This window comes from Microtus ochrogaster, linkage group LG9, assembly GCF_000317375.1.
Source record: "Microtus ochrogaster isolate Prairie Vole_2 linkage group LG9, MicOch1.0, whole genome shotgun sequence".
NCBI lineage: Eukaryota > Metazoa > Chordata > Mammalia > Rodentia > Cricetidae > Microtus > Microtus ochrogaster.
Window position 1 is genome coordinate 15,974,200 of NC_022034.1, and position 27,750 is coordinate 16,001,949.

At 40.8% G+C, this 27,750-nt stretch overlaps 1 protein-coding gene across 6 annotated transcripts in view; it reads left to right on the forward strand.

The window, feature by feature from the left end:
* LOC101983738 (nesprin-1-like) overlaps window positions 1–27,750 on the forward strand; it is a 191,322-nt gene that overhangs the window by 154,657 nt on the left and 8,915 nt on the right. For all 6 annotated transcript variants that reach the window (XM_013352283.2, XM_013352286.2, XM_013352284.2 and 3 more), the window contains 15 exons: window positions 5,462–5,574; window positions 6,107–6,275; window positions 12,355–12,451; window positions 13,104–13,306; window positions 15,678–15,842; window positions 16,290–16,442; window positions 17,409–17,552; window positions 19,150–19,323; window positions 21,217–21,375; window positions 21,986–22,150; window positions 22,990–23,124; window positions 23,287–23,445; window positions 23,636–23,844; window positions 24,420–24,528; window positions 25,867–26,031. In XM_013352283.2, coding sequence (XP_013207737.1) covers window positions 5,462–5,574; window positions 6,107–6,275; window positions 12,355–12,451; window positions 13,104–13,306; window positions 15,678–15,842; window positions 16,290–16,442; window positions 17,409–17,552; window positions 19,150–19,323; window positions 21,217–21,375; window positions 21,986–22,150; window positions 22,990–23,124; window positions 23,287–23,445; window positions 23,636–23,844; window positions 24,420–24,528; window positions 25,867–26,031 — 2,319 coding nt within the window. The remainder of the gene's footprint in view (window positions 1–5,461; window positions 5,575–6,106; window positions 6,276–12,354; window positions 12,452–13,103; window positions 13,307–15,677; window positions 15,843–16,289; window positions 16,443–17,408; window positions 17,553–19,149; window positions 19,324–21,216; window positions 21,376–21,985; window positions 22,151–22,989; window positions 23,125–23,286; window positions 23,446–23,635; window positions 23,845–24,419; window positions 24,529–25,866; window positions 26,032–27,750) is intronic.

Genomic DNA, 27,750 nt, shown 5'->3' on the forward strand with positions numbered 1-27,750 from the left:
GAGAATGGTATTCTATCTCCACCATCTCCTGAGCCTCCTTGTACTATTAACCCCACTCAAGTCATTTTCTCTCCTTCTTGCGAGTTTCATTTCCTGATGGTGATTCCTGGCATGATAATTAGAATGTTCACCATCCCATAGATGATCCTCACACTACTTGGTCTCTCAATACCTTCGCCTCTTCTCTGGTGATCCTGCACCATGCCTGACCACCAACACACTCTCCATTATCCTCGCTCTCATCATCATCAGTAGCTGGAATTCTCCACAACTGCTTTGCCAAGTAATCCAGTCTCCAATCAAGAAAGTTTTCGTCCATCTGGACCCCTTAATTCTTAACGCTATGACCATTTGACTCTATTGCCTTTAATTTTATTTCATCCTTTACCCTTTCTATTGGTTCATAAAAGTCACTCACTGGGTTCATCCTCAATTCCATTGTTCATGTCTTACCTTTTCTTACTAGCCTGGTAAAAATATAACTCTGATTAAAAACAGTTGCTGCATAGACCATGCCCCCACACAGGCAGCTGATGAGGCTGGAGAACCCCCACGTTCCAACACAGTGACTAACCCAACTGGGCTCCCAAGGCTGTGTAACAGTCACAAGGCCTTTCCTAATTCCAAGCCCTCTCCATTTCTGGGACATCTATTTCATACCGTGTCTCCTCAGCCTTCCACACCTCCTCCCTGTCCTCACTCTTAGCTGATGGCACTGCTTCCTATTTCCCCAAGAAAAATAGAAGCAATCAGAAAAGAATTTCCGCAAGCTCCCACAAATACATCAACCCACCTACTTGCATCTGTGCCCAAATACTCCATCCTTACTTCTGCTGCTGTGGATGAACCATCTGTGCTCCCAACCAGGGCCAGTCACTCCATGAGCCTTAGATACTATCCTCCCCTTCCTTTGAAGGATACACAGTTACATTTCCCTGTTCCATTGTTTTATACATCCCTCTCCATCGGGTTCCCCCTAACAACACACACGCACACACACGCACACACACGTGCATAGACAGAGTTTTTTCCCTCTCATTTTAAGTGTTTTTCTTCACCCTACCTGCCTTATCAGCTATTGTCCAAATGCCCTAATTCTGTTTACACAAATACACTCTTAAGACTTTTCTGTGTCTCCTTTTTGAGTCCCATGTTTCCTCTGGAAACCACTGTAATAAACCATCACTACTACGTGACCCACGTCAAGTTGAACAAGATCAGCCTTCTCATCCACTGGCCAGCTATTAGCGACCCTCATTCTTCATCCATCAGAGACTTTTTATAAAGCACTTCTCTGTCCATGAAACTCTTTTTTCATTTGGCTTCCCACTTTTCTCCCTACTTACCTAGCTTTCTCTGTCTCTAGTCTTTCCTAGTTTTCAATAGACTTTTAGTGAGCACCTGCACAGCATTAAGTAGTGTTCAGAGTATTCATGATTTATTTTTATTCATGAAGGGAGACACTGATCTGTTGTGATATGAGTGGTGGGGCTGTGTTCCTGGCACCCAGCAGCCTGCACAGCTAGCTTATGCCCCAAAATAATTACACAGAAACTGTATTCTTTTTTTTTGTTTTTTGTTTTTGTTTTTCGAGACAGGGTTTCTCTGTGGTTTTGGAGCCTGTCCTGGAAACTGTATTCTTTTAAACACTGCCTGGCCCATTAGTTCCAGCCTCTTATTGGCTAGCTCTTACATATTGATCTAACCCATTTCTAATAACCTGTATAACACCACAAGGTGACTTACCAGGAAAGATCTTAACCTGCGTCTGTCTGGAGTGGGAGAATCATGGTTACTGCCTGACTCGGCTTCTTTCTCCCAGCATTCTGTTCTGTTTACTCCACCTACCTAATTTTCTGTCCTATCAAAGGGCCAAGCAATTTTCTTTATTAGTTAGCAACAGATAAGATACAAGACCCACCTCCATCACGGATCCCTGACTTTCAGTATATGACTCATCTCTAAAGGATGCAGATAAAAGTAATAAATGTAGTATATAAGCAAATAAAGATTTGGGGACAAAAAAGGAGAGGGAATGTTGATGTTTTAATTTAAATAAGAGACTGGTGAAAATTCACAGTAATGATGGTCTCAGAGCCAAGTATATTCCACCATGATATCTTTGCCCTGGGCATCCCTAAGGAGTTTTCTCTCTCCGCTGATATTATTTTTCCCATCTTCTTCATCGTTTTTGGGCCCTCATTAACTTCCCTTACTCCACAATGTGGAATCCACTTGTTTCTTTTGCTCCCTCTTGGTAACTGAAGGAGGTGTGTTGATAATTCCCACAGCAGTGTAGGTTTGCCAGTTTCTATGCTGTCTGTTTTTTATAGGCGTCCCCCATAGTTTTGTATTAATTCTTTGTGAATTTCACATCATGTACCCCAATTCCACTCATTTCCTAGTCCTTTCATATCTGATCTCTACCCTTGTAACCTCCCCAAAAGAAAATAGAAAACTAAAATTTTTTTAAAAAAAGTCTTATCATGGAAGCTACATGTGCCACAGTGCATCCCACAGAGTACCCCCTCTGTCTAACAAATTTTACTTGCAAATGTTCACTGTGATGAGCCTTTAGTCTGGTTTGTGGCCCCTGGCTTCTACCACACTATCAACAGTAGACTGAGATACCCCTCGGATATCCTGCTGTTGCCCTGAATCAAATAGATTCTGTAACCTGGGTTCTGCAGGACCCTTTCACCTGCTCCAACATCTCATAGATGGGATAGATGTTGGCACAGGCCAACTCAAAGCCCAGGATCTGGGCATGGGTGGTAGCTGAGTTGGCAGCTTCCCAGTTCTTCCACACCCATACCATCGGGGCCAGCTCTCCCACCTTACCCAGGCGAGCGGTAGGGCTAACTGTCCTGCACCCACACCATCACACTAGCAGGGCCAGTTCTCCTGTGCCCATACCACCAGGGCCAGCTCTTCCACCCTGCCCAGGTGAGTGCTGGGGCTAATTCTCCTGCACCCACACCATCAAACCATCAGGGCCAGCTCTTCTGCGCCCATGCCACCAGGGCCAGCTCTTGCACACTGCCCTGGCGAGTGGTGGGGCTAGCTCTTCAAATAGCAGCAACTGATGAGGGGTGGGGCCAGCTCTTCCACACCCATGCCCAGGACCAACTAGTCTTACACTGCTTTATCAGTTTTTATGTATTTTGACATTTACTATGTACATTCAGTCTCTGAATTAATACATCGTCTATTAATGTGGGACTCTGATTATCAATACATTCATTACTTATTGTAATTATTTATGGTACATATGAAATCTTCCTAATGTATTTTATAATCTAAAAATTCCAGCCTTCCTATTGTCCTAATGGGTAGATGTTATTTGCTTATTCTTAAAAAAGAAAAAAAAACTTTCCCTTTCATTTTTTCTTCATCTACATACAAATATGCTCTTTTATCTCTCATGTAACTGCTTTTGCTTGTTCCTCTAACCTGACAATCTCAGGCCTTTATCATATAAAGTTATGTACTTTGTATTTATTCACAGCATATTCTATATACCTGAATATTAACCATTTGACTATTTTCTTTTTGTCCTCTCCCTTTTTTTTTTATTTGTAAAGAGAAGTTTTTGTCTGGTTTTTCTTTTCTCCCAGGATTTCTCCCTATCTCTCTCTCTCTCCCTTTCTTCCTTCGGTTCTTTTAGGTTTCTTGAGAGAAAGTCTCATTCTGTAGCTCAGGCTCAAACTCACAGCACTCCCAGGTCCTGGCATAGCAGGCAACCACCACTGCACCCAACACAGCTCGTTTTCCCTCCACTACAGCTCTCCCTCTCCTGAGCTGAAGCTGTAAGTCACAGGGATGCTGTGGTCTTCCTCGAAGTTCAACCATAGGTATTTGACAATATAGAGAGCCCACGTTTGAACCATCTCTAATCACTAGGATTTTTTCCAACTTACAAACTAACGTTCATTATAGAATGGCTGACATTTTCCTGGCTCTGTGTTTCCCTGGCTGTCACTCTTGGTAGCTAGTCCCTTACCTTGGGTACTATTACCCCGCCCCTCGCTCCTGTATGCTCGCTGAATCTGGCCTTAGACCTTCTGTAAGAGATTTCGACCCCATCAAGGAAATCCATTTCTAGTGTCTCATCTTGTTCATGTCTCAAAGTCCAGCATCCTACATGCTGTGTTGATGCCTGCTCTGGACTGTCTGAATTTTTATTTTGTTTTTACTTATAGTTGTGATCCCATTGTGGGACATATTTTGCTAAGAATGAGAGACCTAAACAGTTGCATTGCTTGTAAACCCAATGAAATTAACGTAGTATGTTGTTCCTACTATCCAGATGTTTTGCAGTGATAGGGCACTTCTTAGGAACAAGCAGTATATGGTAGCTGTAGAAATTCCTTTGCAAGTCTGTGACATGTTTGTATTTGCTTTATTTTGTCAAGAATTTTCTTACTGCACTGGGTATTAAAACTGTCAGGTCTACTAAATGAGAGGTAGTTGTGAAGGTAAGAATTCCTCTGAAGTCATTTGAGGGCAGTTTCAGCCAAGATCATATGCTCTTGGAGGTGTGTCGGCACGCTGGAAAGCTGGGAGAATGCCACAGGGTTCACCAACGACAGCTGTTCTAAAAACAGCCCTGTCTCCTCTTTCCTCTGGGGATCAAAAATCCCACCATCTGGTGTGAATGACTTGTGAATGTGTGTGTGTGTGTGTGTGTGTGTGTGTGAGAGAGAGAGAGAAAGCTCTGGCAGCAAAGATGCACTCTTTTTATACATAAGTGTGTGGCTGGTAAAATACACAATAGACAAATCAAGATTCATATTAACCTAAAGAACGGGAAAGCCGCTGTATAACGTTGAGGAACAACGTTGATAAGCATTGCATTTGATCTCTTCTCCGGTGGTTACCTGGAGGCCACCTGGAGGTTGTTTCCTGTACTTTTGAGAAATTTTTCTTACCAAACCATATTTTCAAAGTCTATTGTAATTGGCAAATGGTATTTAAGGTAGACTTCACAAATTCCAGCTGAAAATAACAGTAGGGAAGCTAAGCCCTGTTAGCATGAAGGGGTTAAGTTTGCTGTGTTTAGTTTTGAGGGGGAAAAAATCAAACAATCAAAGAATTCCCTCCCCCAACACAGCATCTCCAAACCCCAGGCAAAACACTGAGATGTTTGTTTCTAGCGGTGATCATACAGCCTTGGGTCTTACACCTTTAAGAGGTCTGAATGCATTGCTGGGCAAGTGTCATGTGTGTTTAAAAGATACGGGGATGGTTAGACACAGCTCCAGCAGAGTGGCTTCTCCACAGTCACGGACTGCCGTTCCAGGTAAAAGCCTGTGACAGGCGCTGGCTGCCTGAGAACGTGGTGGCAGGGACAAATTGTTGAATACATTGGCTCATCAGCAGAGCCGGAAAATTATGCTTCTCAGTCTCTTGGGAACATGTTTCCTCATTTAAAAAAAAAATTTTTTTAACTGTGTATTAGGATCTGCTTCAAAACACAGATGCCCACAAAAGAGCGTTCCATGAAATCTACCAGACCAGATCTGTCAATGGGATCCCGATGCCTCCTGATCAGCTAGAGGACATGGCCGAGAGGTAAGAGAGCGTCCGCTTTTATCTGAGGGCTCTTTAAAAAACAAAACGCTAGATGGATGCCTTCCTATTCTTTTTCTCACATTTTTCCCTTCCAAAATGAATTGTTATAATTTTAACAGGGATGCTTACATTTGGTAAATGCAAAGTGGGTTCCCACACAGACGCTACGAGTGCCAACATGCTAATATATTATTAACTGCAGAGAGTGAGTTGGAACGTTCCCACAGCTTGCAGATCAGAGAAACGCTTTCTTCATCATAGGCTGTGTTTTTATTCAATACTGTAAGGAACATTATGTAACATTGCAAAAACAGCTTATAAAAGAAACAGATGAGAGATGTGTTAGCAGAGGAGAGAGCTAAACCAAGGACTTCAATCAATCCTGTTTTCCCTTGAAGCCCGAGCTAAGAAAGGAATGGAATGCCCTGACCGTGAGCAGCCAGAGTTTAGGAGGCGGCGGTGTAACAGGTTCGGCTAGCCTCCCCCAGTTACTATTAGTTACATCCTGTGAATTCTCCCTGTCTCTTCCTAGGTTTCATTTTGTGTCCTCCACATCCGAGCTGCACTTAATGAAAATGGAGTTTCTGGAACTGAAGTACCGTCTGCTGTCCCTGCTGGTCCTTGCCGAGTCAAAACTGAAGTCTTGGATCATCAAGTACGGAAGGCGAGAGTCCGTGGAGCTACTGCTGCAAAGCTATATCGTGAGTCTCTCGCACCCTGACAGAGTTCCACCTTGAATTTAAAGTGTGAAACACCGCTTTGTCCAGCGGGTGGGAGTGGAGGTGTGGAGCTTTTCACAAGCACCTGGAAAGATAGGCTTGGATGCTTTGGAATTTGTTGTTGCAAATTCTGACATTGGGAGAGTTCCCAATAATAACCATCCCCCAAACCTAGGGATGGAGCTTTATTACTGACAAAAAGGGGTGTGTGTGTGTGTGTGTGTACTCACATGCCTTTACTTAAAACCCCATTAGTTCTTTAAGACTGCATTACTATATTATCCTCCAGCCTTCTGTGCTCCCAATGGGAGAAAATGTCTGCATGGGGAGTGTCCACATGTTAGATTTGCTGCATGAGTCTCTTCCCAGGACTTATGCCTGTGTGTACCCAGGCAATAGGGGAATTTTGTCTACAAATCTCTGTACAAATTGAACTTTTAAAGAGTACTCATGTTCTGGTCTAGATAATCCCAACTCTATCTAGAACAGCAGCCCAAATTTATTGAAAGAATTTGGCTGTCCCTTTTACATACAGTTAATAAACTATGTTTAATAAAGTCCATTTATTTCCCTTAGTCTGCTAATCATGCCCCTACACAAATTCTTTGCAACCTTTGATGGAAAGTATTCATGTTAGCACTGCATCTCTGCCCTGTCCTCTGACGTTCGTTCAAGCACAGATTCCAGATTACGAATCACTAAACTCCTAACATACTGGCTTGCTGCAACCTGATCAGTCACAGTGAGCTGCAGAGAATATGGTTGAACTCATACTAAAGTCGTCTCCTTTGCCAGACTCTTGGAAACATCATCAGCTTTGTTATATTTTCATTTTGTCCTTTATGAAAATATGGACTATATGTGAGCTACATGTGAATTTGAAACAAACCAAAAAGAATTTTTTTTTTCTTTTAACGAGGTGGTTAGTCCTTCTCTCTAGATCCACTAAGATGGTCTAGAAAACATTTGTTTCCAAAACTGAACTCTGTTAGGATGTTTTTCTTTATTCATTTGTAGCTATTTTGGTAAGGAAAGGAAATCCATTTTTAAAATTCTAGTAAATGCTTCAGTCTCATAAATATTAAATGGAGGAATAAATTCGTATCTTCAGCTTTAGTTAAGGCAAACAATGCACTCTGCTCCCAGGAGTTAATTACACGGGCTCCATCCTTTGTTCCAGCTATTTACGAACAGCCAATCAGGTTTGGGTACCTAATAGGGCTGCCTTACCAGGTCGATGTTCCAAAACAATGATATTAATAATTCTCTTCAAGCTTCTCGAGAGATATATAAATAGAGAGTTGATGTTCACGACAAAAAGTCAGTACTTCCTGCCCACTCCGTAGAGTTCACTGAAAGGCTAATTTCAAACTGCTCTGCACATTTCTCCTCTGTGAGAGGTGGACAATCACCCTACATCCCAGCAGCTTCCACTGTGGGTGTACTGCATCCTAGTGAGGAGGCCCTAGTGAAAGCATCCATAAGTGGTTTTCTGGTCCTTTTGGTTGAATAATTCCAATGACTGTGTGTCTTTTAGCGCTTCCCTTTCTCCCTCAGGGAAGACCCTGCCAGCTAAGTGTTTTCGCTTACAGTCAAACATTGATACAGCAGTGTGCAGCTGGCTAGGGAGTTTCTGTGTCCCAATCCTGTGCTCACGGTGACACACATGGGTAGAAACTGGAGTCCGAATTTGAGTCTAGATATTTCCAGATCAGAAACCTTTCTTGGCAGGCAGGTGCCAATAATACTCTCTAAATACATAACCTGTGGAAAAGCCGACTTCAAGACCAAAGTTATTGATGTTTATTGAATTGTAGTGAATTAAAGAATTTTGCTTCGTAAATATTAGTTCCTTGTAATATGTTTCAAATTGAGCCATGTTTTGCCCTTGCACACTATGGTAGTTTGACTGCCCCTCTCGCTTGTTTGTGGCCATGGCAACATGGTAGGAAGCTGAGGGGGACTGAAGTGCTGTCACGGGGACCTGTGTCCTACTCATTCATGACCCCAGGACTCTGGAATGACTGACGTTTTTATGATGCTGTCTTTCCTGGGTGTTTCACGTTTTCTCATGATGGTAGTGGTGGTGGTAAAATCAGAGATTCTGGACTGGAGAGATAGCTCATCCATAAAAGGTGAGGCTTACCACCCACAATAAAGCAATTCTTCAACAGGGTAGACTTCCTACACTTCTTCCTTCTGTGCCACGCCCCGCAAAGAGTCCCTCATCCTTTTAGAGTTTTAAGGAAAATCATTCATTTCAGAACAGCTCATTTCAAAAAGTATAAAGATTCTCATTGAACTGTAGGGACAATTGTTGGCATCTAATTCTTTCCTTCCTTACTTAAAAAACAAATGTGGTGCGTTATTGTGTTTTCTAATAAGCAAAATGATACTGAAGCTATGAAGAGTCATTGTTCTTGGTGTCAGTTCCCAGTGAGACCTGAATCACATGCAAAAGAAAAAGGAAACACGTGTTTTAGGGTTGGAGAATTATGGACTATGCTTCCTAGCTGGGGTATAAGCCAATGAGTACTTTAAATCCTTGAAAAATACACTCATGCTAATTGTGAAAAAATTAGACCATGTGGGTTGTTGAGGTGGTTCAGCAGATAAACTCTTGCCACAGAGCCTTCTAACCTGAGTAAGTCAGGGATCCACATGGTTGGGGGGGAAGGGAAGAGAAGCAACTCCCTCAAATTGTCCCCTGGCTTTCGCAAATACACCATGGCACACATGTGATGACAGACAGAACATACAGACAAATAAATAAATATAATAATAGTTTTTTTAATATTTAAAATTTTTAATTAAAACATTTAATATTTAAAAGTTAGAACATTTGTTATTGATCAGGGATTACAGATACATTGATTTCAGAATTGTTTACAGTGATCTTGCCAATTAATGTAATGTCCATATTTGCTATGTAAATGTAATATACCATTTCTATTCTTCATATGAAAAAAAAGATTGTGGAAATTGCAAAATTCAACATAAATAACATGACTAACATGACTATTTTCATCTTACAATTGACAACATTTTTCATTTACTTTTTTATTTTTTTTTATTTTTTTAATTTTTTTTTAATTTATTTATTTATTAAGGATTTCTGCCTCCTCCCTGCCACCGCCTCCCATTTCCCTCCCCCTCCCCCATCAAGTCCCTCTCCCTCATCAGCTTGAAGAGTAATCAGGGTTCCCTGACCTGTGGGAAGTCCAAGGACCGCCCACCTCCATCCAGGTTTAGTAAGTTGAGCATCCAAACTGCCTAGGCTCCCCCAAAGCCAGTATGTGCAGTAGGATCAAAAACCCATTGCCATTGTTCTTGAGTTCTCAGTAGTCCTCATTGTCCGCTATGTTCAGCAAGTCTGGTTTTATGCCCTGCTTCTTCAGACCCAGGCCAGCTGGCCTTGGTGAATTCCCGATAGAACATCCCCATTATCTCAGTGTATGGGTGTACCCCTCGTGGTCCTGAGTTCCTTGCTCCTGCTCCCTCTCCTTCTGCTCCTGATTTGGACCTTGAGATTTCAGTCTGGTGCTCCAATTTGGGTCTCTGTCTCTGTCTCCTTTCATCGCCTGATGAAGGTTAATATTCAGGAGGATGCCTATATGTTTGTCTTTGGATTCACCTTCTTATTTAGCTTCTCTAGGATCGCGAATTATAAGCTCACTGTCCTTTATTTATGGCTAAAAACCAAATATGAGTGAGTACATCCCATGTTCCTCTTTTTGGGTCTGGCTTACCTCACTCAGGATAGTGTTTTCTATTTCCATCCATTTGTACGCAAACTTTAAGAAGTCCTTGTTTTTTACTGCTGAGTAACACTCTAATATGTATATATTCCATACTTTCTTCATCCATTCTTCCATTGAAGGGCATCTAGGTTGTTTCCAGGTTCTGGCTATTGCAAACAATGCTGCTATGAACATAGTTGCGCATATGCTTTTGTTGTTTGATAGGGCCTCTCTTGGGTATATTCCCAAGAGTGGTTTTGCTGGGTCCAGGGGTAGGTTGATCCCGAATTTCCTGAGGAACCGCCACACTGCTTTCCAGAGTGGTGCACAAGTTTGCATTCCCACCAGCAATGGATGAGTGTACCCCTTTCTCCACACCCTCTCCAGCAAAGGCTATCATTGGTGTTTTTCATTTTAGCCATTCTGACAGGTGTAAGATGGTATCTTAAAGTTTTGACAACATTTTTTAATGTAAATTATCAACCTTGATTAAATTTTATAGGATTTATGATTATCTTGCCTAGCTCTCTCTTAGGGAAATTAATGAATTTTTAATTTAGTATGTTTATATTTTGAAGGCAGAAAAATGTTCTTACTCCCAACGTTTGGCTTCAAAGTCATAAGTGTTACTTCAACTTTTCTTATCATTCGTGCTAATAGTGCATTTGATTCAGAAACCCAGTTTACACCAGATTTTTACTGAAGCATATGAACCTTGTCATTTTTACCTAAAATGTGTGTTTTCCTGAGAGGTAGTCTAGCACAGTGAAAGGGAGCCCCAGCAGGGCCTCCTCTGAAAATGGCTTTCCCAGACAAACGTGTCCCAATGGCATGTCCGTAGTTAGTAAAAAAAAAAAAAAGTGGGGGGGGGTCCAAATTACAAAGGCCAATAAAAGTCTGAAATAACAAATGGGATTTACTTTAAAAATTAGTTGTGTAACTATTCTAAAAGGAGAGCTCAAAGATAAGGAATCAATTGATTGTATTCTTACCTCTGCTTCAATTGTTAGGCCAAAAACAAACATAGAAATAGGTCATTTTTTATTCAGTTGTGGTTAATTTGCCAACTAGTCAGGCAAATATCTTAAGTCGACCTGGTCACTACAGTGTATGTCATTGTCATACTATGGTCATACTCTATTCTCAGTTGAACATAATAAACCCTGTTGAAGTCATTCAATAAAATATCAGGCCTGGAAGCCTCCTCTGTCATAGAATTCATAGATTTCCACATTCACTTTATTTCTAGAGAAAAATTGATAAGTGTTCTGTAAATATAAAATAGTCTTCATTGTAGTTAATACATCATCCTTTAAATGTTTATATTGAAACAAGATAAAGCGTGGTAGAAATCAAGGAGTGTCTATGAAATTGCTTTATGAACTCTTTTTTGCCTCTACATGAATTTGCATATTTTACAGGACTCTGAGCATACTTTCATGAGTCCAGTTTATGAAGCCTAACTTTGCATCGTATCATAGTGATGATCCCTCTCAACTCAGTTTAATTGATTAAACCTTTTCCTCTTCTTTTTCCTTTTTTCAATTAAACTCTTAAAATCCTTTCCACTCATAGGAGACTTTAAAGAGGGTTTGGAGACACATGCTCAATTACAACTCTATTAATTTTCTACTGGAAGTAGTCAGAATAATCTTTTAAACATGAGGGGAGTTTGAGCATTAATAAAAACAAAATTTACCTAAGATTTATGTATGTATGTTCTGAATTTTATAGTTTTATTTTATATGCAGGCTATGTGCAGACATACATGTACCTCTTTCTTAGTCTGTAATTCTTATACTAGGTAATTGGAATATGAAAGCATCAATAATATGGACAGAATATGCAATTATTTTTAAACGTCTCCGTTTTATTTCAGGAAAGCATTTCCACTGTGGTTTATTTTTAGCTGGAAACTCCTCAACGCAGCCATCCATCCACCAGGGCTAATGTTCAAGAGCAACAGACTTCCGCAGCGCCAACACAGTGGGACATTAAAATCTTCCCCCAGATTTAGCTTTTTCTAAATGTTAGGCCCAGATCCTCTAGAGCAAATTCTGTTCTTTAGGAACAACAGACCTCTGTGTGGTCAAGAAATAGAATATTTTCTCAGTCTGGTGTTGAGTTGGTATTGAAAACGTAGGCACGATCTGTGGACTTTGTCCTACCTGAGTAACCCCTGACAGTGGGATATTGTACTTGCTGGTAGAATAAGGTTGGCAGAATTGGATAAGATGCCCATAAACCTACGAATCAACCTTTTTGCTTGTAAAGAGGCCTAATATTTGCTCTCTGCTAACCAAGCGTGTCCCTTTTCTTAGTCTTTTATAGAAAACAGCAAGTTCTTTGAACAATATGAAGTGACATACCAGATCCTGAAACAGACAGCTGAAATGTACGTCAAAGCAGATGGCTCAGGTAAGGCACACTGCTGGATTTGCTGAGGGGGTGTGGTAGGAGGGAGAAGAGTAGAGGATAATTGGGGTGAATATGGTCCAAATTCTGTATTTGCAGGCATGAAAATGTCACAATGAAACCTCGCACCCTATACACTTAACACCCACTAACAGGAAAAGTAATTTGTTGCGATGCTAACTTAAGTAGACTTGAAAACCAACAGGCTTCTATGGAGTTTATTGGTTTTTACTGTGATTTTTTTTTAAATATCTTCATGACTGTGCCTTTATCTAGGAGAGGACAGAGTGGTTTTGTAAGATGTCTGCCTTGCACAATGGCATTCTTCCTGTGTGCAATCATCTAAGCTAGAACAAAACAGGCACTCACTTTTCTCTGCTGCAATTTTTCAGCCTAGTTTCAATTCCGAGGGGATTAAAGGCAATAAAAAAAAGTGGAATAACTTGAATATAGATGTGAGAGCTTAAATTACTGTGAAGATAAACTTTGGAAGATATGTTTGCTTACAATTTGTAAATAGCTGCCATAATTGTTGGAAATGGAATCTTGTATGTCCGGAAGATGCTCATGCCTCCAGTGCATAAGAACACGGGAAAAACATATAAGGGGATTTTAAGTCCAGAAAGGTGATCATCACCGGCTATTTCTGATTCAGTGGAAGAAGCTGAGAATGTGATGAAATTCATGAATGAAACCACTGCCCAGTGGAGGAATCTCTCGGTGGAGGTGCGAAGCGTGAGGAGCATGCTGGAGGAGGTGCTTTCCAACTGGGATCGCTATGGCGACACTGTGGCTAGTCTTCAAGCCTGGCTGGAGGATGCTGAGAAAATGCTAAGTCAATCTGAAAACGCCAAGAAGGTAAGGCCAAGGAAAAGGCATGCTGCAGAGTCGTCAAGGAGAGATTTCTCACTGCAGAGTGCGCTAGGAGCTGTCAGATATCTGCAAGCGTGACCCAAGAGGCCTCTCTTACGAGATTTACCCCTAGGAGAGTTAAATGAAATTAGGCCTGTGGATACTGGCTGGTAAAGTTCTGTTAAAACAGTTCCCTGTGAGATGGATCCCTGTTCAACTTTTTCATTCAGCAGGGCAGTAAGTGATAGTAATCAACTATTAATAGAGAGGTAGCCAAATCTAATGAGCAGTAGAGGGCGCTATATACATACTGAGGTCTATATAGATGGACCTGTCTAGGGCTCAGGCTTTGTACAGTTCCTATTCAGGCTGTGATTTCCTATACAAGGCATACACACACACACACACACACACACACACACACACACACACACACACACACACACACACACACACACACAGGACTGAATCTGAGTGACAGTACACACTCATGGAACAACTGGGTCACCACCACCTTGATCTCTTTAGATATTCACTTTTGGATTTTATAACCACTCAATTAAGAATTTTATTGTGCATAGGAGTGAGGTCTTTTTCTGTTTTATTTTTTACTATATCTAAGCATGTATGAGTGTGTGCGTGGCAGTAACTGTCTTATTCCAATATCCCTTACATGGAAATAGCAAATAAAATGGACAGTCATGTATGAGTAAATACACAGACAAATTTGTTTGTATATGCAATGCATGCAATTTTTATCTAAACCTGATGTTTTTACGTGGAAAGTCAGTATTTTTATAAAAGGCATTATACTGCCAAGCTCCCGTAAAGAAGGGCAATACATGTATTGGAATGAATTACATCTTTTATTATTAACCAATTATCCAAGATTTGTTCATTTGTTGCATGTCTGTACCAACCAAGGCAGCATTTTAATATTGTTCTCTTGTTTCTTCATTGATGTGGATTAAATATTCTTGTATATCTAAAGAAGGCAATAAGCGTAGACCATGCAGATTTTGGCCTTTGCTATTCAGATGAACAATGCTCCGGTACGTGTCATCTGTGATGGTTGGATCCAAAGAAATGTAACAGCCAGGAACAGGAGTGTTCCCAGCTCTTTGTGTAGGAAAGCCTCCCACACATGGCTTATGGGATGAAGTCAGAGTTACATTTGCACTGTGATGAGTGTGTGCATGTGTGAACGCATGCACATAATCTGAGATGAGACGGAAGTTGTTTCGCTGCCAAGTGCATTCCCTTATGTACATAAGAAAGGAGGCTACTGTGTTCAATGTCCATGACCAAAATGTCTGACCTAAAAATGCTTTCTTTGCTATGTGGATGTAATACATATACATGTCTACGTATATTCCGATTTGAGACTGTTTGCACTCTTTTCTTGGTACAAACAGCAAGAAAACGTCTCTGATGTTTGAGGAACCGATTGCCTCTTCATATAGAAAATGAAAATAACTAAATGGTCTCTTGTTTTATTTCATCTTTAAAATACACCCCATAAGCCGGGCGGTGGTGGCGCAAGCCTTTAATCCCAGCACTCGGGAGGCAGAGGCAGGCGGATCTCTGTGAGTTCAAGGCCAGCCTGGTCTACAAGAGCTAGTTCCAGGACAGGAACCAAAAGCTACGGAGAAACCCTGTCTCAAAAAATAAAAAAAAAAAAACACCCCATAGATGTTCTTAGAAGACAGGATGAGGTGTACTGGCTTGTGCCTGTAATCCCAGCTCCTTGCCTGACTCGGCTTGAGCCTGCAAGTTGGGGACTAGCCTGGGCAGCAGAGTAGGGCCCAATTGTAAAAAGCAAACAGATGGACTTGGGAGACAGCTCAGTGAGTAAAGTATTTGCTAAAAACTTGATTTGAGTCCCCAGAATCCATGTAGAAATATGCAGGTGTCTTGGCTCATGATTGTAAGTCCTGCTGTGGCGAGGCAAAGACAGATGGATTTCTGTGACTCTCTAACCGGCCAGACTAACACAACTTGGCGTGTCCCAGGCCAGGGAGAGATCCCAGCTCAAAAGAAAACAGGAAAAAAAAAACCCCAACTGGATGATGGGACCACTGATGCCTGAAGGAAGATGTTGTTCTCTAGACTTCCGATGCAAGTGCACACACACACCAGGAAGGCCATAGAACCAGGAGCATGCATGCACATGCGTGTACACGTGTACATGTAAAAAAAGAAAAAGATAGAAAACAAAGACATCTGGCATTTCTAGCTCATATTTTGAAATTTTATTTAAAAATCCAAGTTTTGGAAGACAGCTGAAACCTATCTTAAAGCTTATGCACCCTTTATTTTCATATCCATTATAGGTAGCTGGCTTATGACTTACAAGCGCATGTCCTTTCTTGCTTAGGATTTTTTTCGAAATTTGCCCCACTGGATGCAGCAGCACACAGCCATGAACGACGCTGGCAATTTCCTGATCGAGACTTGCGATGAGATCGTTTCCCGTGACCTCAAGCAGCAGTTGCTGTTGCTCAACGGGCGTTGGAGGGAGCTGTTCATGGAAGTCAAGCAGGTATCTCTTTCAGATCTCCGCTCACTTCAGGTGTGCGTGTTATCGATGTGGCAAGCTGTTTGCTGACAGGTATTTTACTGGACTTATTACGGTAGAATATAGAAGTGTTTAAAACTGTGTGTCATTGCTAGCCATTCATTCTTTGCTGCGTATGATAGAGGAACATTAACAGAATGCAGCATTTGGTTAAGGATTATATTGGCATATGGAGCCTGCATAGACAGGGGGATTTACTTTTCAAGTCCTGGTTCTCCACTGCATGCTTTCTCCTTCCCCCCCCCCCATCAAAGTAGCTGGATTCACTTCAAACTTATGTAAAATAAGTATCAAGAGCTAGAATTTTTTTCTTGCCGTTTATGAGACTACGTAAGACACAGTGAAGGCCATGAGTGTCTGGGATCAGAGCTTCACGACTTTCACTCGCTTCTCTCTACCTTCCCCTCACAGTACGCAAGAGCTGACGAGACGGACAGAATGAAGAAAGAATACACAGACTACACTACCACCCTCTCTGGTTTCGCAGCCGAAGCCCACGGGAAACTCTCAGAGCCCTTAGAAGTCTCTCTGATTAATGTCAAGTTATTAATTCAAGACTTGGAGGTAAGAACTTTCTGAATCAAAAAAAAAAAAAAAAGAAAATATACTGTGAAAATAAAAGCTAGCCACTTGCTGAAGTCATCAAAAAAGCTGTTTTCCTGTCTTAAGAATCACTGGTGGGTCGACATGTTTGTTGACTTTTATAGAAAATAAACTTGAATTTTAAAATGATACCTTTCTTTTGAATGTATAAAGCAATTTCAATATAGTTTTTCAACATGGGATTCTTTTCCTACGTACAAATTATGAAATATTAGGAAAAAAAACTAAGACAACTTTATACAGGACTTCCAAAGAAATGACCTAAACAGTAAAGGGTTTTTTACATGAATTTGGCATTTACATCTTCCTAAGAGCCGATGGATCTCAAAAGTGAAAAAAAATGGGATTATCTAATGACAGAAGAAACTTGAACAATTGTTTTCAATGAGAAAAGTAGACCAAAGTGCTGTCCTTTTGATTTTTATAAAACTTTTAAAAGTACAATCACGCATGAGAAAAAAAAAAAGAAACAACAGTGGTAAGACTTTAATTGCCACTGCATGCAAGGATAAGAAATTAAAATTTCCACCATACCAAATTTCTAATTTTCTCTAGTGACAATAGGTTTTTTAAAAAGTAAATTTCAGTTTAATTTTTAAAATCAGGATTCCCCCATGTTATTTACATACATTACATATTTCCAGTTCCCATTAGCATACTTTAGAAAGTATAAATATTACGTCAACTAATCTTGGTGTTGAGTTAGGAATATTTGATTACTTTAAAAGAGAAATTTTAATGCATGCATTAGTATAGCGTTGCCTGCATGACACTTAGAAAGGGAAGTGATGGCTTTCCTATAGGAGCCGGTGGTGAGGATAGAATCTTACACAGTGCATATTGGTTTTTGTCCCGCCCTGTGTGGGATTCTGCAATTGAAATGAAATGTGTTATACACTAATTGAGTGACTTCAATGACTGACACAGGATATTGAGAAGAGGGTGCCCGTGATGGATGCTCAGTACAAGATGGTCACCAAGACAGCACACCTCATTGCCAAAGAAAGTCCCCAAGAAGAAGCTAATGAAATGTTTACAACTATGTCCCGGCTCAAAGAGCAACTCTCCAAGGTGGGAAAACACTTCACACTACCACATACTGTGGACAGCCATACTGCCTGAAGTTGCTTCCTGCATCCTCGGTTACCCATGGGCACATCCTCGGCTGCTCCACTCATTATTATACCTTTGAGCCATACTGAGATTCTTGATTTAGAAACTTTGATATATATTTGAAAATGGGACGGTGATACCTGTTGACACCTCTCTTAACTTAAGCTCTGTTTCTGTAGAAAAATCTTTGGTTTTGCGTGTTTGTATTTCGTAGTTGTTGATACTATACTGTTTTAGAGACAGGACCTCCCTGTGTGTCCCTGACTGTCCTGGAGTTCACTAGGGAGACAAGCTGGACACATACTTCCATCAGTCCTTCTGCCTTTGTTTTCTGGGTGTTGGGATGACAACAGTGTCTATCCAGTCTTGTGTACACCATGTTTTCTTCCTGCTGTTTGGGATGCAGGATGCTGATGACCTTTCTCTCCAGCCCGGGAAAGATCAATAAAACACAATGAGTTGGCACATAGCAGTAGAGTCTCTTAGGGTTGTTCATGGGAAGGGCTGTGGAGTCTCTCTGACGTAGAGAGGCAGGAGCTTTCAGTTGAGAAGCTTATATGTCAACAGTATGTTCTAGAATGTAAATGTATTTCTGTGTATTCACCTCTGCAACAGCGTAACAATAGGCAATATTTCCTTCAAATATTGTTTTTGAAACAGTGCTGGGATAGCTATCCCATTAATATTTTCATTGTTAATACAGAGCTACTCTCTTTCCTTGGTCTTCTGAAAGTACCCATAGTGCTTTGGATGAAACTTTAAGATAGCAAGGAGGGAGGTGATTTCCTTAACAATTAGAAGAGCCTGGAGTTCAATGCAAAGTCAGCCAGGCAGAAACCTTATAGAACTCTGGGGTACTGAGAACTTGGGATGGCACCATGAAGATAATGTAGATGTAAAGATATTAAAAATAAAGACAGACAAGGGCTGGGCAGACTGGGTCAGCATCCTCTGACATGGGAGCCTTCATGAATAATTTGGTATATAGCATGATCATGGAACGAATATGACATTGACAGACAGGCAAAGCCTAGAGCTGGTGAGAGGAAGGAAGATGGGCATCTAGAAGAGGTGGTTAGCAGGTTTGTCTAGGCACAGAGTTCACGTGCAAGAGCTCAAGAACATCAAACTTTTGCCTCATGCCCTCTAGACAATGTGGCAATAATTCGTGACTGCCTCAGATCAGATTTCAGTGCCAAAGTGAAAGTCATTAGCGTGGTGTCTAAAGAGGAACTTGATGCCATCTGCCTCTTCTTTGGTGATAATTTTCATGGTGACGTGCCATCCAGATGGACAACTTAGATGAATTTTCATGAGAAAACTCCACAGTCCTTCATTTGTCTCAATGGTGTAGTATTTTTGTGGGCTTTTTTATTTTTTTTAACAGCAAAGCTTAATCACATAGCACAAAATAAAAGAACCCTCTTCAGAGATGTTGAAGCTCCAAGTGACCATCTCACGAAAAGTTCTTGCGAATTAAGCACCTTGATGGAGCTTTGAGGACCTACTGGCTTCTCATGGATTTTTTTGGTTTTGTTTTTTTCCACTTTGAAAGGTCAAAGAATGCTATTCCCCGCTGTTGTCTGAGGCCCAGCAGCTGTCGGTTCCTTTGGAAGAACTGGAGACACAGATCACGTCCTTCTATGACTCACTTGGGAAAATCAATGAGATTATATCCGTTCTTGAGCGTGAAGCCCAATCCAGCTCTCTTTTTAAACAAAAACACCAGGTAAGAAAAATCCCTTTCAGAGACAGCCTTATTTTAAAGTGTATTTAATAAGACTGGAGCATTTTTGACTGTCACAGAATTCACTTGTTAAGGGTTTTTCATTTGTTCTTTAGGAAGAAAAGGGAAAATGTGTATGTGTTCAAGGTTTTCATCTTTTTGTTGACTTTCTTTAGAGAATTCTCACACTGATGCTCTGCACATGTGTCTCAGAAGTTACCTCATTAGCTGATAACATGCTTAACTTCTTCTAAAAATGCACACTTTTCTCATGCCTTGATTCCTTGTGTATATGCTTTCAAAATGTACAAATTAATTATGTAATTGTACTCCATTTCAACCAGGTCTGAAGAATATGTATTTGATTATGGGAATAAGTCTATTTGAATAACCATAAAGCTATGTAAATTTGCTTGCTCTGAATTTTTCTATTTATATTTAGTGAACAGGGTTATGTGCTCAGAACCTCCCAGTGAGGGGTGTATTTAAATAACCTATTTGTTTGGCTTATTGTGAATGGGTTGGTCCTTCAGATGAGGGTGTGAGTGTAGGAAACCTTCACCACTCACTACAGTAACTGAAATAAATTCATAGAAGGGGTAGCCTCAGCTAGCAGGGGTAGCCTCAGCTAGCAGATGGAGCACCATGTCTGAAATGAGTGATGGGATAGTAAGAGTTTAGGCTTGCCATAGCACATGGCTAAGTATTTATTAACCTTACTTTCTTCATCTTAAGCAAACAGTGGTCACATATTACAATAAATATTCATGATTCATAACATTATTATTATGGATAGTATAGTAACAATCATTATTAGAACACTCTATTCTAATGATATAAAGGCATATAGAATAAAGATTCATTTATTTTGAGGAATGGTAACATTCCCCTAGTTTCCTAAATTACTCTAAAATATGGTTCAATAATTTTGCCATCATTAGATTCATATATTATTGACAATAGATGTTAACATATTTATAATATATTTTCAGTCTCTACCCTTTGAACTTCTAAATGTTTAAAAGGAAAAGGTATGCCCCGATTCTATTTTATTAAAACAAAAAGCCTGCTTTAAGGATTTGCCTTTAGGTGATCAAAATGGCATCCAGATGAACAGTGTGAATGTTTTCTTTTTAAAACATTGAAAGCACAGAAATGCAAGTGATGTGCATCCGGGACAGAAGTGACTCTCATCTCCAGGCGGGCTAGACTGTGTCCACTCCGAAGAATGCAAGGCCGAGAGGCAGAAGGAAGGGGTCTGCCCATCACTATTTCATCCCGTTTAAAGGGGGTGGCAAGAGCAAGCAGTTCCCCAGACTGGTCAGTCTTCCACTGGCTTTGATGGATCTCATTAGGAAGGTGGATCGCTTGGCCTGCATCCTTTCAAATCTATCACGCACAAGTGATGTAAAAATGGTTGCACTGGATTCACCAAAGGAAGTGTGTGCTGTGTTAAATTTACTTCGCATAATCAAAACCTGATAAATAAATTAGTTTTGATTGTTCTCTTGAAAAGTCATAAACCTGCCTAACAGCCAGTTGGGAGAACGCAGGAACTAGATTGCTTTTATGCTGTCATTTTCTTAGTGTTAATAAGATGTGCATGAAGCATGAAGAAGTCTAAATCCTCACTGTGACATTTAAATGCCTGTTATAAAAAGCACTGATCTCAGTGATTGCTTAAATCAAGTTCTTTTGAAAAGAACTTGTTTCTCTGTACTTTTGAGTTTACTTATTGCTCATTAAAAGTCTAAACGCGGTACAATGTTATTACTTACATTGGTGCCTCCCTCCCTCTCTTCTTCCCTCCCTCTCTTCCTCCCTCCCTTTCTTCTTCCCTCCTTCCCTTTCATTTCAGCAATACTTAATACCACCATGTCTTTCCTTTCACTGTAGGAACTGTTAGCTTGTCAAGAAAGCTGTAGGAAAACCTTGACACTCATTGAGAAGGGCAGTCAAAATGTTCAAAAGCTCGTCACCTTGAGTCCTGTGTTAAAGCATTGGGACCACACAAAGTTGCAGAGACAGATAGCAGATGTCCATCATGCCTTCCAGGTTAGTCACATCCCTGCTTTAGACATGGAAGTCCAGGAAAACAGAGAGCCAGGACAAAACACCTCACTCTCTGGTCCTTGAACACCAAACTTTTTATTATGTTTTTCCCCTAGCATTAATACCCTTATAATGAAATAACTTCCCTCCAAGTACTTTCTAAACAAATAATGATATTAATAGCTCATAGTGATGTCATAGTACCACCTGGCCAAATGAAGCTTCAATACTGAGAAAGAAGCTTCCAGTTATGGTTTTTAGTATATTCCAAACCTATAGGTATCCCATCTATAGGTGGTTTCAACAGTAAGTTGAAATTTAAAGAAAAACTCACCTCTGTACTGAACATGTCATGTACATCTCTTTGTTCTTTCTCATTATTATCTAAATAATAATGTATAAACAAGTATCTATGTACCGTTTGTTTCTGATGTTATTAATAGTCATTCAGAGATGCATTTGTTTTGGAATGTGCTGGATGACGTGTCTACATTACACGCAGACACAACCTCGTTCTATGTAAGGAATTCTAATGTCTGTGGATGTTGGTACATGTGGGGCTCCCGGAGTGAATGCATGGGTACCAAGGAGTGATTTTTTTTTTTGCATTAAGAATATGATCAAGAAAACTGGAGAATGGAAGAAGCATTTGGAAGCCAACAGTCGTTTGATGAAGAAATTTGAGGAGTCCCGGGCAGAGTTGGAGAAGGTGCTACGGGTCGCTCAGGAGGGCTTGGAAGAGAAGGGGAATCCAGAGGAACTCCTTCGGAAACACACCGTGAGTCTGCTCTGTGTACATCGACCTGTGTGTGCTGACACCTTATCTGAGACAGTAAACTAAAAAGACTGACCTCATTTAGGGGAGTAGGGCATGAACCTTAAAGGCAGCAGACCCTAGAAGTGGATTTTCCCATCTTTCTAGGGGATTGCAGTCTGAGCTTGGCTTGTCATGCTGGAGGGCTTCCCATGAGGACTCTTTCCGGCTGAGGGACACTTTTTCATAGGACATAGGTCAGGAAGGAGACGTTGCCTGGAAGGTCTTTTCTGTTACCTTGTCACTCTTAATGAAGGTCCCAACTTCATGACTTCACCCAAACCTAATAACCCCCGAGGCCCTGGCTCCAAATCTAACCACCCTTAGGCTTAGGATCCTGACATATGTGTCTTTGGGGGACATTGTTCCACCCACAGCACGAGTATTAGAATACACACATGATAGGCTTGATGAACATTATGACTGACACATGTTACAGGTAAGGAGGCAGGGGTAGAGGGTATGGAGATCCTGTACTGTCATTCTGAATTTACCAAAGAGGACCCATATTCCTGTCACCATGGAATCAAGGTTTGTGGTAATCCAATAGCTTTTCAGATTATCCTACCAAAATTAGGAACTTCAAAGATGTTTTCTCTTAAAATGTAGAAAGTATCAGAGAAATGGCAAATGTGAAGACACTGTCTCAGAGCTATGAATGGTTATAGTCTGGCTCCAAAGAAGGATAGAGTTGGCTGAAGGTTTGATGAAGGCGACTATCTGCTGGCTACTTGGCTCAGAGCACTGTGTCTGGTGATATTACCGAGCACGGCATCCTAACTGTGCCCCCTCCTCTGTGGTAGGAGTTCTTCAGCCAGCTGGACCAGAGGGTCCTCAATGCCTTCTTGAAAGCCTGTGACGAGCTCACGGACATTCTCCCAGAACAGGAGCAGCAGGGTCTGCAGGAGGCCGTGAGAAAGCTGCACAAACAGTGGAAGGTGAGTGGGGAAGGATGGGAACACGATAAATGCATGCCCTGGAATCTGTTCTGCAGCTCACAGAGTTCAACAAAAGAGAGGACTGGTTCAGGACACTTTGGCATCTCAACATGCCAACAAGCGCCTGCTCAGAAGCCTCCTTCTGTCTTTCTGTGGATGCAGGATCTCCAGGGAGAGGCGCCTTATCATTTGCTCCATCTGAAAATCGCTGTGGAGAAGAACAGATTCTCAGCTGCTGTGGAAGAGTGCAGAGCTGAGCTGGAGCGAGAGACCAAGCTGGTGCCACAAGAAGGCAGCGAGAAGCTCATCAAGGAACACAGGGTGTGTGCCGCACTGTATAAAAAGCTACTGCATAGTGTATTTAAAGATGCGATGGTCTGAGGAAAATGGCCTTTCACATTGCCCCCCCCCCCCCGTCCCACCCGTGAATCTGCCTTTAGTTCTCCTGTGAGAATACAGAGGTGATCCGTGGCTTCGCAGCAGGGTAGTGAAAGTGTTTGTCATGTCTTAGGTTTTCTTTGGTGACAAGGGTCCTCATCATCTCTGTGAGAAGAGGCTGCAGCTCATAGAGGAACTGTGCGTGAAGCTCCCAGTCCGGGACCCAGTCAGGGACACATCCGGAGCCTGTCACACGGTGCTCAGAGAGCTCAGAGCTTCCATTGACAGAACATACGCGATGCTCATGGATGACCCAGACAAGTGGAAGGACTATAGTGGCAGGTACTGGGCATTTCCATGGACAGCTCTGATCTATCTTAATTCTTCTCTTCGGAGGTTGCTCTAAAACAGGGGATGGTAAAGACTTTGTTTCCGGGCAATAAGAAAGTCAGATCGCTTTAATCTTGCCCATGCTTTTGTATATAAAGGTACTTCATTTTACTTGTTTACTTTTTAAAAAATGGTTTTCAAGTCTAAAGCAGGGGCTGGATTTTATTTCAAAGTAACCCTGATGTTCTTGATGTCCAATATTCCCATTCTTCTTGGTTTTCTCCTATCCCCTCCTCACAGGAGGAGGTCTGTCTTTATTGGTTGATGGCACTCTAGTGAGACCTCAAGTGGTTCCTTTCCTCTCAAGCTCTGAGACACATCCTTGTTCTCAGCTGAGCTCCATTTAAGTAACTGACCTCGATTTAAGTTATTAACCTCACACTTGCGTTGGTCTTCAGGGTAATGTTTCCAGAAAGCACCATCAATTTAATCATCGCTGGCTCCATTTCTGTGAATTCAAAATATAAATGTATCTCACCTTCCTGACAGTTTGCCCCTTTTGCAGTAAAATTCTTACATGCTTTCAGGTTTTCTGAGTTCTCATCTTGGGTGTCTGCAAAGGAGGCATGGTTGAAGAAAATCAAGGATGAAGCCATCGACACTGCCAACCATGATGAGGTTAAACACGTGGTAGATGTAAGTTCTGAGCTGGTCCCTTCTAGAGAGAAGGGTCCAGCAATTAAACACTCATAGAGTAACTGGTTTGTTTCTTTGTTTGGTGGGTGTGTGTGTATGTGTGCGCGCGTGCGCACGCGCGCACACATGTGTTTGTGTTCTATTAAAAAATCAGATTTCTATATAGTTCTTTAAAGACGTCTCTTTGTATTACTGTGCTAAGGGTATGTTTTTCTCCCCTCTGTGGTGCCGTTAGTAGCTTTGAGAATTAAGCATGATTAGTGATGCCTCTAATGCATATTTACCTAACGGGGAACGCTGGAGCAGGAAGCAGCATTCATGATTGTATGACACAGCATAGATTTAAGAGTTGTTACTGGAAACAAGAATGCTGTGTGCGTTTGTACAATACAGTTTTAACCAGACAACTTGAGGACACAGAGAAAGTAGGTGATTCTCTGAGTGTTTCTCTGTTGTTATCAAACTGCACTGGTTCCTTTCAGCTGCTCTAGAGGCAACAAACCCAGCCAAGGTAACAGAGCTCCAGATCTGATTACCGTGTTTATTCTGTAGCTGGCTCACAGCAGCTCTCTCTCTTAGGAAGACTTCATTCGGTGTATATAGACATAGAGTGCAATTCTCTGTCAACATTTCTAATGAGTGAAAAGCCAAATATCTACTAAAATAGAAGAGAATGCTTTATCTTTCTGCCACTGTCTTCTGGGTTTCTTTTTCTCTTATTCATTCATATAGTTGCCCAAGGTACTAGAGAACGCAATAATAACACTGAGTATGTACATAAAATAGGTTTTCTGTTTGTTGCTATTTTAGTTTTTTTTTTTTTTAAAAAAAAAAAAGAAAGTCAGAGACCAATTTGAAGCTACCTGCTTCCTCTCCCCTGCCCTGGACTAACCATAGCTAGCACAAATGGTTGCCCCAGGTACCATAACCTCTACAACTAATCCTGGAGATTTAAGACTTTGGAATCTCAGCAATGTTGTGGCTAGTGAACCCTCCCTGCTAGTTAGATCTTGGTCTCACTTATAAATCTTTTCTGGCTAGTTTCATGTCAATGTAACACAAGTTTGCTCTGATCAAGGAAATAACTATAAGCATCTAATTTAATTCTGAAAGTGATTTTGGAAATAGGCTCAGTGTCAGCTTTGCCCTTTCTTTTAGTAGTTGTTTAGGATGAATGTGAAAAGCACTGTGGGCTCTCTTGTTTCTCAGTCTGTTGTGGTACAACAGCCAGCTCACGTGATTACGGCCATCTTACAAGCCTTCTTGGGTTTAGTTCTTTCCGGCTGGAAAGTCGTGATTGCTGATTCTTTGTTAATAAAAAGTGTCCTTTCAAACCAGGAAATCAGAAATGACATCACCCAAAAGGGAGAGACCCTCAGCTGGCTAAAATCCAGGCTTAAGCATTTGATTGACGTTTCTTCTGAAAAAGAAGCCCAGAAGCGAGGAGATGAGCTGGCAGAATTATCAAGCTCGTTCAAGGTTCTTGTGGCTTCACTGTCAGAGGTAATGTCATTTACTATGCTCGACAGAGAGTTCTAGGGAAGGAGGCTATAGTGGGGGCAGGACGGGGGGAGAGGCCGTGGGGCCATCTTAATAACCACAGTTATTTGTCTGGAGATTGTTAGGAAAGATGCACAGGATGCTTGAGTTATGAACAATGATACTGACCTCGTAGTTCAAATTGATAACTTGTGTCTGAAGTCCAAAGATGATCAGTCAAATGGTTTTTGCTATTGCTGGAAGCATCATTATTTTGTTATCACTTAAAGATGTGTTTCAAAGTTCATGCAAAGGGGTTTGAGAAGCACGGTATAATGGTGAATGCCTGTAATCCTAGCTGAGGCAGGCAGGAGGACAAAGAGTTCAAGGGTAATTTGGCATCCATGACAAGTTCAAGACCAGCCTAAGTTACATGGTAAGAATGTATCTATCTCTAAACAAAGAAAGAAATAGCAGAAAAGAAAAAGGAAAAAAGTAATAAAGATGCTTTAAAAGTCAGACTAACCCAGCAATGAAGCTTAAAATTTATATCCTATTTCCATATAATTGTGACAGTTTTATTCAATGTCTCTAGGCCCCAATTTCCTACTTTTAAAGCAGGGTTTAAAATACACTAACGAAGAAGGGACAAAGACTAAATTCAGTGACAAAGACTAAATTTAGTACTGAATTTAATACTGAATTCAGGTAAATGACTTGGAAGAGTGGTGAGGCAGATGAGTCTTCATTGGCTGCTAACCAGTAATAAGAAAACATCATCATCATCAATGGTTAGTTGGAGGACCAGGAAAATTCCACTTTAGCAGAGCCCTACTTATTATAAACATGATATGCATTCTAGTGGAATAAGGAATATTCACTTACAGGTTAAAGCATTCAAACGTCATGTCTAGTAGGATCCCTTCCACTCAAGGAAGCTTGAGAAGGTCACTACAAAATTTTTTAAAGCTCATGGGTTTGTGAAGGGAAGATGATATAGAATGGTAAGGTAGTATTTGAACGGCATTTTAATTTTTAATAAATATTCTATTATTTCCTTCTTGTTTTTTCCTCCCTTACTGGTTTTAAATAGTACGGACTCAATATTTTATATAAGGTATTATCATAGCCAGATAATATCCATGAGATTATAATTAAAGGACCCAAGGTATGAAGTATAAAATAAATACAACTTTATTATTCTATGTTGTCTATCAAGTCATATACATTTCTTTTTTCTTAGTTTTAGAATAGATTGTTTTTAATAAGGTACAGAATATTATTCAGTGAAATGAAACTCTTGCTTGTCTAAGTGGCTGTGCCATTGAAAACAATAAGACTTGAAACTATGAAAGACAATAGAAATTAGACATATACGAATCTATTTTAGCTGCTAAGACACAGTTTATCTATACACTTAAAATATATACTGTATCATAGGCTTCAATGAAGTAATTTTATTCAAAGGACATAAACCTTGAAGTTATGAGTTCTGGGGGTGTAATGTACAGTGTGATAAACAAAACTGTTTAATATATTTGAATTGGGGTAAGACAATAGACCTTGAATCTCTACAAACACAAAGTGTTCATATGTGGGGTAATGGGAGGATTAACCAGCTTAATTAGAGAAGTTATTTCTGAGTGTTGGAGCACTGGCCCAGCAGTTAAGGGTCCTGGCTGCTTTGCCAGAGAGCCAGGTTCCTAGCACCCATATGGCAGCTCACAGCCATCTGAAACTCCA